We start from the raw sequence: 19,064 nt of genomic DNA, 5'->3' as shown, positions 1-19,064 counted from the left end.
AATTCTGATGTAAACCCATGTTTGATTCAATAATTCCCCGATATCTGCCATTGTACAAATAAATGAGAAAGACCGCACAAAGCTATTCCCTACTGTGTGGTTTTAATCGACAGATTACCTATTAAGAAGTGATCCAAAAGACCATAGATTAAATTAAAGCCTGGAAATTGCCTGAAGGCATAGTTGTGGTCAACATGCCTACAATTCAGCTGTATCCTTTCTGAAGCCTTTCCTTTGGTTTTCAACAAAATCACAATTTACTTGTGACTTACATTTTCCACAGAGAATTGAATTAAAATGGTTTAACAGGTTTGTTTAATAGGCCTGTGCCGAGAATAGACTATTAAACTGACTAGGCAAATTACCTACTAAAAACCACAATCATATCTGTCAGACTGGCTGAAAATTCCATCTATACCGTATATTGTCAACTTGAGGCGGCTTGTGTCAATACAAAACTAGGTAAACATAATCCAACATAATAAAAATCCTACTCCAGAAAGCAATGAAAATGTAAAGCCATGAAACAAGCCACTTAAATCTGCACTTGTATTTCCTTTTGTTCCCTTTTTTTAATATTTACATTTCATGTCGAACACTGTTGTTTATGTGATAATTTGATGGAAGGATCCTAGGAGGTATTTTGGCAGAGAGCCTTTTCAGCATTTTATTGTGCAGCAGTAAGTCAGAGAGAAGCAATTAAAGCTTTGAAAAATAGCATATAATTCACAATTCGCAAGGTCTGCTCAGCAGAAATGGGCTCCATTATATAGGTCGTTTGCAGCAGAAAATGTCTCTTGCAGTATTAAAACAAAACTGCAGAGAATCCATGAGCTAAAACAGCACTTATGTTCGGCAATGGCAATTCTCCTTCTGTGGCGATGAACACATTGATATAATAATACACTACCCCATCTACATTCAATTATAAGACTTTCAGTTTTAAACCAGTAAAATTTCAACTTTCTTTATTGTACAAAACCTGTATATTATTATAATGACAATCAATGGGGATCCTGAATTTTGCTTTGCTCATGCCTTTTACAAAATCAGTTAATTACAGGGCCATTTATTTCTTGCTAAGGAGAAGTGGTGGAGTAATGGGCTTTTATTATAAAAATAAAAAAACACAGCACAGAATATAGACAATGGGAATAAGCACCAATATTGCCTTTGTATTTGTGTTTAAATTAGGTATATTATGTTCTGGGTGAAAGAACTTTTGTTACTATACTTGCCTACAATTATATCTGGAAAGACTTCCCTAATTGCCAGTTTTGACAATGCTACTCAATTTTGTAAGATAGTCAACTGCCAAACCTAAGCAACAGCTTGAATTATACAAAAGTAAGTTCTATAATTTACAGGCAAACAAGGAAAAAGTTCAGAAGTCTTCCAGAAGTGAAAGCAGCCCTGCAGAGATATTTTCCTATACTCAGTTGGTCCATTAGTCCCACTGACAGTGCAGGCAGACACTTGTAAACCAGTTTCTGTCTTTCTAATTCTACTGGCCATAGACATTTAGAAAAAAAATCAACAACATTTCTTATAAGGGCTCATTCACCTCAACCTGCAGAGAAAAATAAGCAATTTTCCTGTGCGGGGTAGAGTTTTAAAAATTTTAACAGAAGTGATATTTTTTTCATATACTGCAGCTGTGGTGCGTAAAAATGCACAAACAGTTACCGAAGCACAGAGTTCTGGTGCAAAAAAATGCAGACATGTTGCCTGTCTCTGCACACCAAACCTCTCCACTGCGTTGTATGAATGGGGCGTATAAACATGGGAATGTAGGCTATACCAACACTTAATCTAAATAAATACTAATAATAATAAATTACTCCAAACCAAGACCATCAAAGATGGTGATAAAATTGGCCGCGGCACCTTTATTGGTGTAAATATTCTACAAACATCAAATATATAAAATTAAAACTTATCTTTATTAACTTCCATCAATAAATAAATAAATAATTAAAACTTAAATTATTTTCAAATATTTCAAATCTCACTCAGTCTTAGGACTCGAGCGAGTACCATAAATAAAGATATTAAACAAAAAGTCCCCCCTTGATCCAAGGGTGACAGACCACATAAAAGGTGCTGCGACAGGGTGGGAGGGATGGGGGAGCTCTTCAGTTTTCAGGTAAAGTGCCTGACTGCCTCTGAGGGAGGGGGTTTTTATACCCTCTGGTAAGCGAGGATGAGTCATGCATCCCTCTGATGTTCCCACCCAAAGACACCTGTGCCCCCAGCTCCAGGAGCATGAACTTCCCGCCCAAATACCTCACATACCACAAATTCCTATTAACCCTATTGTCCTTAACTGCAAACCTGGGATAGCCACAATCCCATGCTGTGGGCACTAAACATGCCCCCTTGCTCATGGGAATGTAGGCTATACCAACACTTAATCTAAATAAATACTAATAATAATAAATTACTCCAAACCAAGACCATCAAAGATGGTGATAAAATTGGCCGCGGCACCTTTATTGGTGTAAATATTCTACAAACATCAAATATATAAAATTAAAACTTATCTTTATTAACTTCCATCAATAAATAAATAAATAATTAAAACTTAAATTATTTTCAAATATTTCAAATCTCACTCAGTCTTAGGACTCGAGCGAGTACCATAAATAAAGATATTAAACAAAAAGTCCCCACCTAGCCTGTTTTGTTTAACGAACAAAACAAGGCTACCCCAAAACCGCGGCCTTCTCGATCATGGTTTGGATATTTAAATTAAAAATATCCAGGCCTACATCCGACAAGTGGATACCGTCTTGTCTATATAAGCCTGGAAAACCTCCTTCCAATTCCGTATGCCTAAAAGAAAAACCTCCCAGCTTCGGCATAAATTTTTCCATGGAGTGATTAATCCTTCTCCTTATTTTCTCCAAATTTCTTTGTTTCCCGGCAGACAACCAAATCAATCTAGGGACTATCTCTGAAAAGATCAATCTCGCCTTGGGAAAATGTTTTTGCAATAAATGGAAATCATTTTTAAACAACAGTAACAACTCTAACGTGGACTGTTTTCCCACATCATTGCCACCCCCATGTATAATTATTACATCTGGGGAGGGCCAACTTTCCACCAACTTGAAAATTTGTACCAACAAATTTTTCCACTGTAATCCCCGAATACCTTTCCACCAAATCTGACAAACTTCAGGAGGAAAAGATAAATTGGCAGAATAACATCTCAAACATGCCCTTCTATGTGCCCAGTGCACAAACGAATGTCCAAATATCCAGACAATTCTATTGAGACCTAAAAATTAAACAGATAGGTTAGGGCGAACATACAAATTAAACCTATCGGATTCCCACCTTCCCAGACTCTTTATAACACCATTGTCAAGGCCCATTCTGGCTGCCTCAGTTGCGGCGCCAATTCTGAAAGAGTGCGAGGAAAATTTCAAGTGAGAGAGACTGAGGTATGCCAAGCATTTATTAAAAATTGCTGAAAACTGAAATTTTGTTAGCGGTAAGTGATTCTGATGAACCAAGAAACTACCCGCACACTGAGGCCTTGAACTCAAGTATTTTTCAACTATTAATAACGGGCAAATATTAGCATCACCACAGGCATTCAGCGAGAGCCAATGACCTCTTCCCAGCACGTCAGTCTTAGATTTGCAGATAAAGATACGCACTTTATCTCCGTCTATGAAAACCTCCCCCTGCTTAAGGCCTGTTACGCCCTGCTTATTTGCAGGGACTAACTCGGACATTCGCAACGCCGCAAAGAAAATTAAAATAAAAGCTGTCCGGAATAATAACGCCTCATATTCCGAAGAACATATAAAAACCGTGGCAGCGCAAATCTTTTTTAAAATCTCGACGGAGATTGGTCTGCGTGAATCCGGCTTAAAATTCAACCTTCTGTAACCCTTCAAAGCTTGACGTACTGAGAAAAAGCTGTTACACACTGGTAAACCATTCATTTTGAAAAAGAAAGAAATACCCACCATCGTTTTATTGATATGGTTAAAGGAAAAACCTCCCTCCATCAGAGAGCTCAGGAAAGCTAACACTGTGTTCTCCGAGGGCAACAAACCTGAACAGCCCAAACTATCATTAAACAATAGCCATTTCTTCCATGCCATAGAGTACTCCGTCCATGTCCTAGGAAGCACCGACTGTTTAATTGATTCTAAGACTGGCGTTAAATCAATTCCCACAAGTGGCTTGGACAAACGAAACCTACCGCATCCGCTTCTGGAAAAAGCAGTCTGAACCTGGAGATCTGGGAACGAGATAACGCATCGGCCACTAAATTCTCTTTACCCGGCACATGTTTTACCTTCACCCAAATATTATATCTTAAACACAACAGGACAAAATACCGTAAAAGTTTTATTACTTGCTCAGATTTTGATGATAAACAATTTATGGCAAATAAAACTCCTTTATTGTCAGAGTGTATTAAAATTCTTTTGTTGGCGAAACTACTTCCCCACAGTTCAAATGCCACAACTATAGGGAAGAGCTCCAACAAAACAATGTTCCTTGTCGCTCTACACTGCACCCAAAAAGGGGGCCAAGACCCATAGCACCAGTGCGTTTTCCAGATTGCCGCGAAACCAATTGATCCAGCGGCATCTGTGAACAAATGCATGTCCGCTGCAAAAATGAATTCCTCTTGAAACATTGTACGGCCATTATAATCCTCCAAAAATTGGGACCACACTAGTAGGTCATCTTTCAATTCAGTGGTAAGGCATATGTGGGAGAAAGGTGATTTTAAACCTGCCGACGCCAACGCCAATCTCCTAGAAAAAATTCTGCCCACAGGCATGACCCTAGATGCGAAGGCTAAATGACCGAGAAAAGACTGTAGCTCCTTTAAAATCACCTTTCTCTTACGCAACAGACAACAGATCGTCTGCTGCATGTGCACTATTTTTTCCAAAGGAAGTTGAAATTGAAATAACTCAGTGTCGATGCTTATACCCAGAAAAACTAACCTTGTTACTGGCAAAACGGTTTTTTCTTTTGCGATCGGAATACCGAAGTATTCTGCAATCGCTAAGAAAAGATTTAGTACTAAACCACAGATAGGGGAGTCCGGAGGTCCTATGAACAGGAAATCATCCAGGTAGTGGGTGATTCCTTCACTACCTGATTCACGAATAATTACCCATTGTAAAAAAGATGCAAATAACTCAAAATAATGGCAAGACAGTGAGCAACCCATTGGAAGGCACATATCATAAAAATATTTTTCCTCAAAACAAAAACCAAGGGAGCAAAAAGCTTCAGGCGCGATAGGCAGCAACCTAAATGCTGATTGAATATCGGTTTTTGCTAATAAAGCGCCCAACCCAAATCTTTTTATAATCCTTACCGCGTCGTCAAAGGTTGCGTAAGACACTGAAGCCGAAGACGGGTCGATTTCGTCGTTTAACGACTTTCCTTTAGGGTAAGATAGGTGGTGGATTAATCGAAAGGAGTTAGGTTCCTTCTTAGGAATGAGGCCTAAAGGAGATACCCGAAAATCCTTAAACGGAGGGGAATTAAACGGGCCAGCGATACGCCCAGCCGAAATTTCCTGCCACAATTTCTCCCTCACAACTTGCTCATTTTGCCATACCGATTTTAGATTGCTCACTGCCTTGCAACCTGATCCCCCAAATTTTGGTAAAGTGAAACCCGAGGAGAAGCCTTTAATTAAAACTTCCGCTCTCTCCTTGTCGGGGTAGAGCAGAAGCCATGGAAACATTTTTTCCAGCTTCACTGGGGTTCGCACCTTTGGGACCGTCTTTTTGTTGAAAATTTCTTTTAAAACACTTCACGACCGGATGTGGGCCGAAACAAAAAGAACATTCATGCCTATACCTGCACGATGCCGCCCAGCGGCATTGCGACTCGTTAAAGGCATAGCATATTCCTTTCTTGTACATAGCGGACGAATTCGTTTGGGTAACGTTCGGTTGATTTTTTGTAAAGACTGGTTTTTGTGGCAGTATGAGATTTAGCCACAACCCCACGTCTTTCATACCCCATCGTAGATTTTTATAGACCGCCAGCTTCTGGCGAAACGACTCATCGTAATTATACCAGCCAAATCCGCCGAAATTCCTATACGCTTCTAATATGTGCTCTAAATGCTGGAAGAGACCGCTACATTTTTCGGGAAATTTTTCTCCCAACACTGCCGAAAAAATACAAAAGGCTTGTAGCCAGTTGTAAAAAGATCTAGGTGCGACACGCCGTCTCTCATCCTCCTCCAGTTTTTTATCACTTCTTGAAGAAAAATCTTTATTATTAGGGAGCAATGACATCAAATCAATGAAGTCATTGTTCCAAATTTTTTCCTTCACATTTAAGGACAGATGAAATCCTAACGGCGAGATCTCGCATTGTAAGACTTCTTTAAAACAGTTATCAGGAATATTACTTTTCAAATTTTCTCTAACTTCGCAAGTGTTTGTGTTCAAATCACTCCAAACACTTGCAGCTGAATTAGCATTCATTGCCACTGGCTTCAAAGAGTCAGTTAACTTGTCAATCTTTTGCAATAGTTTAGAAATTAAACTGCATTCTGATGACTCACCAGCAGGGGGCGCAGGAGTACTTGCAGTAGCTGCCGCCTGACTAGACCTCCCGTCCTGTCTTTCGTCTGCTCTCGCCGCACCCAGCTGATCCAGCCTGGAGACATGCGAAGCTGCTGGTCCCGCTGTGCTCCTTCCAACCTGTGAAGATAAGGACACATTCTTTCCCCTAGGTGGGGATGTTTGGGGTTTGTTCCTTCCTCCTCTCCCCCGCCCTGGGGACGGAGAAACATTCTTGCGCTTCTTCGTTGCTTTCCGTGCAGTTTCGCCGGCTCTGACGTCACTCCCGACCTCCTCCTCCGAGCGGAATCCCGGCGTCACGCTAGCTGCCGCTGAAGTTACCGGACGCTCCGGCGGACGATTCCGTTGAGACCTGCGGGAAGGAAGAGAGCGCACATCGAGGGGGGGCGGCCCGCGCGGTGATGATACTTCACCTTCTTCCAGGCCGACAGCATACACCTCCCGGACGTCTTCGCTCTGCTCCACCGCTGCTGGTTCACCTATGCCCGACAGGCATTTTTCCAGCCACTCTTCTCCGCCTTTATTCTCAGCTCTCTCCAGCATCCTCCGCACCAACGACCGCATCGCTTCAGACTCCAACAGGCTCATCTTGGACCGGAGCTCTTCAGTTTTCAGGTAAAGTGCCTGACTGCCTCTGAGGGAGGGGGTTTTTATACCCTCTGGTAAGTGAGGATGAGTCATGCATCCCTCTGATGTTCCCGCCCAAAGACACCTGTTCCCCCAGCTCCAGGAGCATGAACTTCCCGCCCAAATACCTCACATACCACAAATTCCTATTAACCCTATTGTCCTTAACTGCAAACCTGGGATAGCCACAATCCCATGCTGTGGGCACTAAACATGCCCCCTTGCTCAATTGTTTTCTGTGTGCCCTTGGAGGGAACACCATTTTTAAAGTGTAGAATAACAATGAATGTCAGGAGCACTTTGTGATCACTTAACACACCTTGTATAATCAAATCTGAAGTTCCATCTGCTTATATTTTACCTTCCCTGGTTCCTTATTTTACCTCACCTCTCAGCATGCGAATTACATTTTAAATATTACTTGACTTCTCATTATTTTTTTTTTTTTAGTGTTTGTAGCATTACATGCTACTCCAAAAACCTATAATTTTCCATAATATACTGTCTCCTGTCTGATAAGACATAGTGCAAATGTTTAACCACTTCAGCCCTGGAAGGATTTACCCCCTTAATGGCCAGGCCATTTTTTGCGATCCGGCACTGCATCGCTTTAACTGACAATTGCGTGGTCGGGCGAAGTTGTACCCAAACAAAATGTATGTATTTTCCCCACAAATAGAGCTTTTTCTTCAACCCCCCTTGCCCCTTCTTCCTCTTTTTTCCCTTAGCCCTCCCTCTCTCTCCAACCCCACCCCCCACTTTTTTCACTTTTTTTCGCACACCCATTTTAGTGTCCTTAACTCTGATTTCCCACACCAATCGAAAAAATTAGTGAAAGCTTTCCACTCTTTTCAGTCTCGCTACTCTGATGTGGTTTACTTGCAGGAGACCCATTTTCAGTAGAGCTTGGTCCCAAGGTACTTACATGCTTTGTGAGGAATTAGTTTAGGAGTGGGCTGTGTGCGACTCCCTGGATGAGTTCACAGTATGGGTAAAAAGCACAGCAGACAGCAGGATCTTGGTAAAACAGAAGCACTGTTAATTTATAAAGTCAGTGTTCGCACAGGCTTCAAAACGGCACTAAAAATAATACAATAAACACAGAACAGAGTACTCAGACCTGCTTCAGCTGGGGAAAGAAAAAGATCCTGGTGGCCGTCCAGGATCTTTTTCTTTCCTCAAGCTTGTGCAGAGCCAGCACCTGTAAGTTATATTAGGGCAGGTGTTCCGGTATAGAGCTGAAGGGCTGGAGCGGCAATCTTTGTTTCCTGCTTTAGTTGGGCTTGTTAACCCACCAAGCAAGCTCACTAAACAGCACAAAAAGAAAAAGTCTGTATACTGCTTGAATTCGGGACAAATATCTCCCAACCTGGACACAACCAGTAGTTTTTTCTGGTCTCCTGTCACAACTTCTTAACCCTCAATTTTAAGCAAACTCTGCCAACACAACGCAGCAAGAAAAACCAATAGCTTTTCGTAACTCGGTCCATTTCTCATGTAGCAAATTGCTAACCCTGAGGGCAGGTACATAGTTCTTGTGGGCTCAACCAACCATACCCACATTACATTTGTCACATATAAAGCCCCCGATTTGGGCCCCTTATCACAGTACAACCTTGTGGATGTTACATAGTTGGTCAGGTTGAAAAAAGACACAAGTCCATCAAGTTCAACCATAAGAAATAAAATAATAATAATAATATCGTACAACCACATACCCAATTCTATATCCACAGTTGATCCAGAGGAAGGCAAAAAAAAACAGCAAAGCATGATCCAATTTGCTACAGCAGGGGAAAAAAATCCTTTCTGATCCCCCGAGAGGCAATCGGATATTCCCCAGATCCACATTACCTATTAATGTCAGTACCCAGTTATATTATGTACATTTAGGAAAGTATCCATGCCTTTCTTAAAGCACTTTACTGAGCTGGCCAGAACCACCTCTGGAGGGAGTCTATTCCACATTTTCACAGCTCTTACTGTGAAGAAACCTTTTCCGTATTTGGAGGTGAAATCTCTTTTCCTCTAGACGTAAAGAGTGCCCCCTTGTCCTCAGTGTTGACCGTAAAATGATAACTCAACACCAAGTTCACTATATGGACCGCTTATATATTTGTACATGTTGATCATATCCCCCCTTAATCTCCTCTTCTCAAGAGTGAATAAATTCAGTTCATCTAATCTTTTCTCATAGCTGAGCTCCTCCATGCCTCTTATCAGTTTGGTTGCCCTTCTCTGCACTTTCTCCAGTTCCCCTATATCCTTCTTGAGAACTGGAGCCCAAAACTAAACTGCATATTTCAGATGAGGTCTTACTAATGAGGAAAAATGATATCTCTCTCTCTGGAGTCCATACCTCTCTTAATACAAGAAAGGACTTTGCTTGCTTTGGAAACTGCAGCTTGGCATTGCATGCCATTATGGAGCTTATGATCTACCAAAACCCCCAGATCCTTCTCCACTATGAATCCCTCCAGTTGTACTCCCCCTAGTATGTATGATGCATGCATATTCTTAGCCCCCAAGTGCATAACTTTACATTTATCAACATTAACCACTTAAGGACCGCCTCCTGCACATATACGTCGGCAGAATGGCACGGCTGGGCACAAGCACAAACAGGTACGTCCTCTTTAAGTGCCCAGCCGTGGGTCGCAGGCGCGTGCCCGCGACCCAGTCCGAAGCTCCGTGACCACGGGACCCGATCGCCGCTGGAGTCCCGCGATCGGTCCCCGGAGCTGAAGAACGGAGAGAGCTGTGTGTAAACACAGCTTCCCCATTCTTCACTGTGGCGCCGTCATTGATTGTGTGTTCCCTTTTATAGTGAAACAATGGTGAAACAATGCTCACAATGGATGCCAATCAGTGCCCATAATGAGCATCACTGATTGGAAGGCATTATTGTTTGGCACTGATTGGCATCCATTAGTACAACACATTAGTCTATCAGTGCCCATCCGTGCCACCTATCAGTGCCCATTCGTGCCACCTATCAGTGCCCACCCGTGCCCATCCACGCCGCCTATCAATGCCCATCCATGCCACCTATCTGTGCCCATCCATGCCGCCTATCAGTGCCCATCCATGCCGCCTATCCGTGCCCATCCATGCCGCCTATCCGTGCCCATCCGTGCTGCATATCAGTGCCACCTATCAGTGCCCATCATCAGTGTATAAAGTGCCCTGTGTGGAAGTGGTTAAAAAAAAATAACTGGCCGCTGTAATTCATATGCCCAGTGACCCAAAAGGGGCCATGAATAGGGGGCGTCCGCAGTGGCAGTGGATAGATTTATGGTATGCATGAATCTAACCATTATGCATACAGGGGGTAGCGAGGAGAGGGGGGGCGGCGCCCCTAATGGGCGGGTGTCCCTGCCTGACAGTCTAATAATGCTGGTGTCTCTTAATGCACAATAAAGACAATATGTTTTCTTTTGGCAGTTAAATATGATCTATACCGTAACAATTTAACTTTTTTCAAGCTTTCCACTCCTTTTCACTTGTTGAAATATCATCTCCTGTTGAAAAAAAAAATCTTCACAGAGATCAGGACTAGCTCAAGACATTGTGCTGCCTGGTTCCACAAAAAAACACATGCCCACCAAAAGGCCCCCACATCCATTTTTTTTATATCATGATAATTAAAACTAAAACGTAATTCATTAGTAAGTCAGATTTACATACAATCTTATCTATATGCAAAATTATGACATACCATTATATTCAATTCCAAGGGATGTGGGCTAGGGTAGTATAGAGGCAGGCAGAGCGGCCCAGGTAGCAGTTGTCTTAATGACAAACAAAACTGCTGTAAATCTTGGTCGTCAATTTGCTGGGTAAATAGAAGAGAAGGAGTGGCAATCGTGGTTCAACTTGCTGCCCCTCTTAAAGTGCTGCCTGGGTGCTATGGACCCCTTGGGACCCAAGGATAGGGCCGGCCCTGACAGAGATCAATATTTCCAGTTGCAATTTGCACACAGTACTGAAAGACTCTTTCGAGTGATTCAGAGACAGACAGTTATTTGTTGTAGTGTCTCTGTAGATAACCCATAATGCCCTGGAAATCTTTTGGCATGTATTAAAAGTGTTTAAAGAAAAAAAAAAAAAAACAATATAAATATAATTGACCCAAATTCTATATAGCTTGCCTTTAAGTGCACACCATTTAACTTGTTAGACCATATCTACTGCAATAAAACAATATAAAAGTCCTACCTTATATTTGGTCATAGTGCTAAAATGATTGTTCCTGAAGAATACACATAGCTCTCCCTCCTGAAGGGTTGACGTCAGCTCACTTAGCCCGTGGAAAGTCAGCTGTGTGGCTGTGCCATTTAAAAACTGTTCAGCTACATAGCCTGAAAGAGAATGAGCAATGCAATAATTAGATCAGTTCACAGTAAACATTTGAAATATCTTTATATCTGCAACTTGAAATGTAACACATTTAGACAAACAGATTAAAGGCACCCCCCACACTCTTCCCCAGTGGGTTAGTGTCTCACTGATGAAAACTTTATCTCTTGCTAGATTAAAATTAGATACCCTAGTTGCCAAGACTCTTTTTGGAAAATCGGTGACTCACATAGGCAACATCTGGAAGGTCTCAGGTTGATAAATTTACCAAACATTTCTATATGTACTGTACTTTTGAAGACCTCAGGGGCTACTGAACTAGGCTCCCATGTTTTGCCACGGTCTATTCTGCAGACATGAGTAAAGGATGTATCTTCCATTGCACTCCATTGCCCCCTCCTGGGCTGATGATGTACCTGCAGGTGCACAGGTGACCGTTCTGTGTCATTCCGCAATTTAGGGCTTAGCGCTGATATGTTGCTATTATTACTGAGAAGATAGTCACCGCTCCAATAGGGTATGTGGATGAATCCCTATCCTCTCAGAGAAACCCAGGTGCCGGCAATGCACGAAGCAATAGTAGAAAGAAATGTTTGGACAGCCGCACTCTGGAACAACCCTCTTGGTTGCCTTTTATTGATAAAAGTTTTCAAACACCACACATCACAGCAAAGACAGGGGCATACAGCTGACGTTTCGCACTACAATCAGTGCTTACTCATAGCTATGAGTAAGCACTGATTGTAGTGCGAAACGTCAGCTGTATGCCTGTCTTTGCTGTGATGTGTGGTGTTTGAAAACTTTTATCAATAAAAGGCAACCAAGAGGGTTGTTCCAGAGTGCGGCTGTCCAAACATTTCTTTCTACTATTGCTATTATTACTATTGGGACTGAAAATGCTACATGCCATCCACTAGGCAAAAGATTCCCACTGGAAGACTGGGTAAATAAAGGGATTTTTAATAACAGCTTACCTGTAAAATCCTTTTCTTGTAGTACATCACGGGACACAGAGCAGCATAGCCATTACATATGGGTTATATAGTGCACCTTCAGGTGATGGACACTGGCACTCTCCGACAGGAAGTTCCCTCCCTATATAACCCCCACCCATAGTGGGAGTACCTCAGTTTTGTAGCAAGCAATATGCATCCCAAAATTCCCCAAAAGAGGGGTGGGAGCTCTGTGTCCCGTGATGTACTACAAGAAAAGGATTTTACAGGTAAGCTGTTATTAAAAATCCCTTTTTCTTTATCGTACATCACGGGACACAGAGCAGCATAGCCATTACATATGGGATGTCCCCAAGCAATGCAAATGAGGGGAGGGAAAACAACCATGCACAGAAAAAAACAGCGGGTGCCATAGGACAAGAGGATCTTATACTGCGGCCTGCAGAACCGCCTGCCCGAAGGCTGAATCAGCGTTCCTCCTAACGTCCATTTGATAAAATTTAGCAAACGTATGAACCGACGACCAGGTCGCTGCCTTGCAGACTTGGGCCATGGAGACCTGGTGATACGCTGCCCAAGAGGCGCTCACGGCTCTTGTGGAATGAGCCTTGATCGACAAGGGCGGGCTCTTACCTTTCAGGCCGTAGGCCTGTACAATCACTTGTCTAATCCACTTGGAAATGGTGGCTTTAGACGCTGCCTGACCTTTTTTAGGTCCTTCCGGCAGAATAAATAAGACTTCAGTCTTGCGAATCTGGGCTGTGGCCTTTAGATAAATCTTAACAGCCCTAACCACATCTAAGGAATGCAGGAGTCTCTCCTTCTTAGAAGAAGGTTTAGGAAAAAAGGACGGAAGAATTAAGTCCTGATTCAAATGAAAGCTAGATACCACCTTCGGTAGGAAGGACGGATGTGGCCGAAGAACGACCCTGTCCTTATGTACAATCAAGTAAGGTGTCTTGCATGACAAGGCTGCCAGTTCTGATACCCTTCTGGCGGAAGCCATAGCAACCAAAAAAACTAGTTTCCTAGTCAACAAGACCAGCGGGATTTCAGACAGCGGTTCAAAGGGCTGGCTTTGCAAAGCCGAGAGAACCAAGTTTAGATCCCAAGGATATAGGGGAGCTTTAATCGGAGGGTTAATCCGAATGACCCCCTGCAAAAAAGACTTCATTAAGGAGTGAGAGGCCAGAGGTCTCTGAAAGAAAATGGATAGGGCCGAGACCTGTCCTTTGACTGTGCTAATAGCCAGCCCCTTTTCTACTCCTAATTGTAGGAATTCCAAGATTCTCCCAATGACATACTTGCGGGGATGCCATCTCTTAGCCTCGCACCATGTAATGTAAGCCTTCCACACCCTATAGTATATAAGCCTAGAGACTGGCTTTCTTGCATTAATCAGGGTGGGAATGACCCGGCCAGAGAGGCCCCTGTTTCTAAGAATTAGGGATTCAGCCGCCAGGCCGTCAAATTTAGGGCCTGTAAGGCAGGATGGAAGAACGGTCCTTGTGAGAGGAGGTCCGGCCTTAACGGGAGGACCCAAGGTTCTTCCACTGCCATCCTTATTATTAAGGAGTACCAAGGCCTCCGGGGCCACGCGGGGGCTACTAGAATCGTTGGTTTGTGCTCCACCTGAATTCTGAGAAGAAGACGGGGTAGCATCCGTAACGGAGGGAAGGCGTAGATCAGTGCAAACTGATGCCAAGGACATACTAGGGCGTCCGTCCCGTAGGCCAATGGATCCCTTGTCCGTGACACGAACTTGGTCAACTTCGTATTGAATCTGGAGGCCATTATGTCCACCTCCGGGACTCCCCATCTTTGGCAGATGGCCTGAAATACCTCGGGATGGAGGGACCATTCTCCCGGAGACATCTGATGGCGGCTGAGGAAATCCGCCTGCCAATTGTCCACCCCGGGGATAAACACTGCTGAAATGCAGGGAACATGGGACTCTGCCCAAGCAAAGATCCGGTCCACCTCCTTCTGGGCTGCTTGACTTCTGGTGCCGCCCTGGTGGTTTATGTAGGCCACAGCCGTGGCGTTGTCGGACTGTATCCTCACAGGGGAGTCCTGTAATACATCTGTCCATGCAACTAGAGCTAACCGGATTGCTCGTATCTCCAGAACATTTATCGACAGGATCGATTCTGCTCTTGACCACTTCCCTTGCTGGGTCAATCCGTCCAGGACTGCGCCCCACCCCAAAAGACTCGCGTCTGTAGTCACAATCCTCCATGAAACTGGACAGAACGACCTTCCCTTCAAAAGGTTTTGTGGGACCAGCCACCAGCACAGACTCTGACGGGCTGCCTAGGACAGGGATATGGGAAGATCCAGGGCCTGGATTCTCTTGTCCCAAGCTGCGAGAATTGCTTTCTGCAATTTTCGGGAGTGGATCTGGGCGTAGGGCACTGCCTCGAAGGTGGCCACTAGCTTGCCCAAGAGGCGCATACACAGGCGAACTGTTGGCCTTGCGCTGCTTAGAACCACCTGGATCAATTCCTTTATAGAATCCACCTTGGACTGGGGAAGAAAGACCTTCTGCTGCATAGTATCTAGAATTAACCCAAGATACTCCAACCTTCTTGTGGGCTGCAAGGCCGACTTGTCCTGATTTAGAACCCAACCCAGGGATTCTAGATAATTTACCACTAAGCAAACTGCCTGTTTTAGGCTGGCTACTGAAAGATCGACGACTAGTCGATCGTCTAGATAAGCCATAACCAGGATCCCCTGGGATCTTAGGTTGGCCAACACCGGGGCCAAAATTTTGGTGAAGACCCGGGGAGCCGTGGCTAGCCCGAAGGGCAAGGCCGTGAACTGAAAATGCCGATGGCCTAAGGCAAACCGGAGGTACCTGAAATGGCCGGGGTAGATTGGCACGTGCAGGTATGCATCCTTGATGTCGATGGATGCGAGAAATTCTTTTCCCTGTAGGGCGGCCATCACTGAACGAATGGACTCCATACGGAAGGAGCGAACCCTTAAATAACGGTTCAGGGTTTTTAGATCCAATATTGGTCTTACATCGCCGTTGGGCTTTGGGACTATAAATAGATTTGAATAAAATCCTTGTCCGCGCTCCTGAGATGGTACTTCCATAATCACTTGTTGATCTAAGAGGCGATCTAGGGCTGCTAGAAGCGGGACCCTTTTCTTTGGATCGCTTGGGAGCCTGGACTCCTGGAAGTGAGGAGGGGGAAACCCCAAAAACTCCAGCTTGTACCCCTGAGCCACTGAGGACAGAACCCATTCGTCGGAGATTCTGGCCTCCCAAAGCTCCGAGAAAAAGCGGAGTCTTCCCCCCACCCGAGAGAGTGGGGGCGTCCCTTCACAGATTCGCTTTAGGGGCAGCTTTAACTGGTTTGCGAAACCACGGTTTTTTGATACCTGAAGCTTGCCCTTGCGGTCTGTTTGCGGGTGAACGGCCAGCAGGCCGTCGATACTGCCGGGAGGGTGAGGGACCTGGACCTGGAGAGTTTGGGCGCTTAAAGGTTGGCCCTCGAAACCTCTTTTTAACAGGCAGGAGAGTGCTCTTGCCACTGGAAATCTTCTGGATATACTTATCCAGATCATCTCCAAACAACCTCTCCCCCTGGAACGAAAACCCAGTTAAGAGTTTCTTACAGGGAGTCTCTGCCGACCAATTTTTTAGCCATAAAAGTCTTCTCATGTGAACCAGGAATAAGGATAACCGAGAAGCTTGCTGGATGGAATCCTTAATGGCATCTACGGCAAAGCATAATGCCCTAGGCAGATCAGCCAAGTCCTGTGCCTGTTGCGCCGGAAGGTCTCTTAGAACCTGTTTGGCCTGGTCCTTCAATGCCTGGCATACTCCAATGGCGGCTACCGCTGGTTGCACTACAGCCCCTGCGGTGGCAAAGGAAGATTTTAGCAGAGTTTCAAGCCTTTTATCGACAGGATCCTTAAACATGTGAATGTTGTCTACCGGACACGTCAAGGACTTATTGACACATGAAATGGCTGCGTCCACAGTAGGGACAGTCCATTTTTTAGAAAACCCTTCTTCTAAAGGATATAAAACTGAAAACCTCTTAGGAGGAAGAAAAATCCTATCTGGTTTGGCCCAATCCTGAAAGATTAGGTCCCTCAGATACGGTAGCCTGAGGTTCAGGCAGGGGTAATTTAAATGCTGTCCGTACCATGTCCGCTAGGGACTGGATCCATAGTCTCTCTGCCTGAGAGGCTGAGAACGGTTCCTCTATTGTGGATTCTTCCGAACCCTGTTCCAGGGGGTCATCCCCCTGCTCCGCCAAGAAATCAATTTCTTCTTGGGAAAGGACCTCCTCATCTGGAGAGTCGACCCTAGGGGAAGGGGACCTAGTCCGTTTCTTCCCGGGAAATGATGCGGCTAATAAAGCAGTCATCCTTTGCTCAAATCCGCCTAAGGTGGCGGCTAACATCTCCTCCGTAACAAAGGAGGGAGTTGGTTGGGTAGGGCCAGCCGTAGCACCTAGCAACCCCAATGGCTCAACTGGGCTAACGACCTCTGGTCTGTCCGGGGAGGAAGGCACTGCAGAGGCCTGGCCAAGATCCTCCGAACCCGATGGGGAACCCTTCTGCTTTTTTGTAGCTTTAGCATTTTTGGTGCTTCCCGCGCCCTTAGGAGCCATCTATACAAACCCAAGGTACTCCGCTAAACACCACTGAATGTTTTAATCAGCAGAGACAAAAAAACACCTCTTTGAAAAAGTGTCAAAAAATTAATAGGTTAGGGTGCTGTTAAATTATTAAACTTCCCATAACCTAATAAAGATGGACAATACAATGCCCCAAGGGCTTGTAACTCACACTAAATGAGCTAAGTAAAGCCACCTTTTATGCTGATCTGGGATAGAGCCGTGGGTAGCAAGGCTCAGACTGCTGCAAGTACACCGGCCTTTTAAACAAGAAACGAGCCGCAGGCTCCTTATAGAAAAAGTGTACTTCACCAGATCCACCACCGGGTGTCACTCTCCCTTCGCAAGGTACTGCTCTCACGCAGTTAACATGCCGCTGCTCCGTGTCCCACGGCGACCCAGATCGACTGCCAGCCTAATATAGGCTCTCAGAGCAGGAAGAGGGACCGCCCCGAAAACTCCGCCTCCTCACGCAGCGTCGCCGCGTCTATTTACACCGTGCGCGCGCCCGTTCCGGACGCTGCTGGAGGAGCAGAGACACACGTGGAGCTGCAGGGGAGTGAGACGCCCGAACAGGCTTACGGGGGAGCCATGTAGCTGCGCGGATGGTAAGGCCTCCATGCTACACAAGTGACCCCCCCTAGCGCAATAGCAGCTCTTTTTGTAAACCTTATGGTTATGCAGCCGTCTACCAGAACCAGCCAGGGGAAGCATTAATGGGTACATAGAAACCATCCTGTCATTCAGACTTTGTGGAATGAGGCGCCCATGCACAGAGGCATAAATCGGGCTAAACCCAGAGTCCCCTGTGGGGGCCTGCTGACAAACCAAGTTCCGCAGGCCCCCTCTTACCTTCTCCACGCCGCAGGGTATTGCCAAATGCAAGAGGCCCAATCTTCCCCCTAAAACGTGGGTAACGTCATAGACCTTCAGGTACCGGGGTCCAGATTAGGAACACCACACTCCTGGACCTATATAGCACTGCTGGCAACAGGAATTACTTGGTTGCAGGAAACCAGTCCTGGAACCCAGAGTCCAGCTCTCGCAAAGGAGAAGCGTTATAGGCAAAACCCCCTCCAGGACCTGGGGGCCCGGGTACCGTCCACTTTGGCTATGAAGCACCTTGGACGGATCCGGTCAGCTTGCCCTGGTCCAGAGGACAACCATAGGCAGAGCTCTTCAATGTGCACCAACACCTAAGACACTGGCGAAAAAACTGAGGTACTCCCACTATGGGTGGGGGTTATATAGGGAGGGAACTTCCTGTCGGAGAGTGCCAGTGTCCATCACCTGAAGGTGCACTATATAACCCATATGTAATGGCTATGCTGCTCTGTGTCCCGTGATGTACGATAAAGAAAATGTCTGGGTTTATTCTTCTGTTGGTTCTGAAGGATTCTTTTAAAACAGGGGCAGCTCCTCTATTAAGGGCACACGGGTGCCGCCACCTCCCCTATCCATGCTTTTGACCTTTTTAACCACTTGCCGACCGCGCACCGTCATAATACGTCCACAAGGTGGCTCTCCTGGGCGAGATCACGTATTATGACGTCCGGCGCGTGAACGGCGATGGGGCGCGCGCGCCCCCCCGCCGTTCCCGATGATCAGATTCGATGCAGAACTGATCAATCACCAGGTCCAGGCCAATAAAATCTGGCCTGGACCTGGTGATCGCTCTAACCAATGGTTGTCTTCCCCTGGCAATGTTTTGTAAACATTGGCAGGGGAAGTACTGCTCTCTCCCTCGTGTCGGTCTTTCCGTTCCAGACCGAGAGGGAGAGAGCATCTAACAGTGAGTTGCACAACACTACACTGACACCAGGTCACGTAGGCACACATTTAACCCCCTGATCACCCCCCGATCACCCCCCAAATTAACCCATTCACTGCCT

General features: G+C 45.2%; 1 protein-coding gene across 2 annotated transcripts in view; it reads right to left on the bottom strand.

The window, feature by feature from the left end:
• MINDY2 (MINDY lysine 48 deubiquitinase 2) overlaps positions 1-19,064 on the bottom strand; it is a 149,858-nt gene that overhangs the window by 46,191 nt on the left and 84,603 nt on the right. For both annotated transcript variants that reach the window (XM_040342766.1, XM_040342765.1), the window contains one exon: positions 11,436-11,578. In XM_040342766.1, coding sequence (XP_040198700.1) covers positions 11,436-11,578 — 143 coding nt within the window. The remainder of the gene's footprint in view (positions 1-11,435; positions 11,579-19,064) is intronic.

This window comes from Rana temporaria, chromosome 3 (genome assembly GCF_905171775.1).
Source record: "Rana temporaria chromosome 3, aRanTem1.1, whole genome shotgun sequence".
NCBI lineage: Eukaryota > Metazoa > Chordata > Amphibia > Anura > Ranidae > Rana > Rana temporaria.
This window is presented reverse-complemented; position numbering and strand designations above follow the sequence as displayed.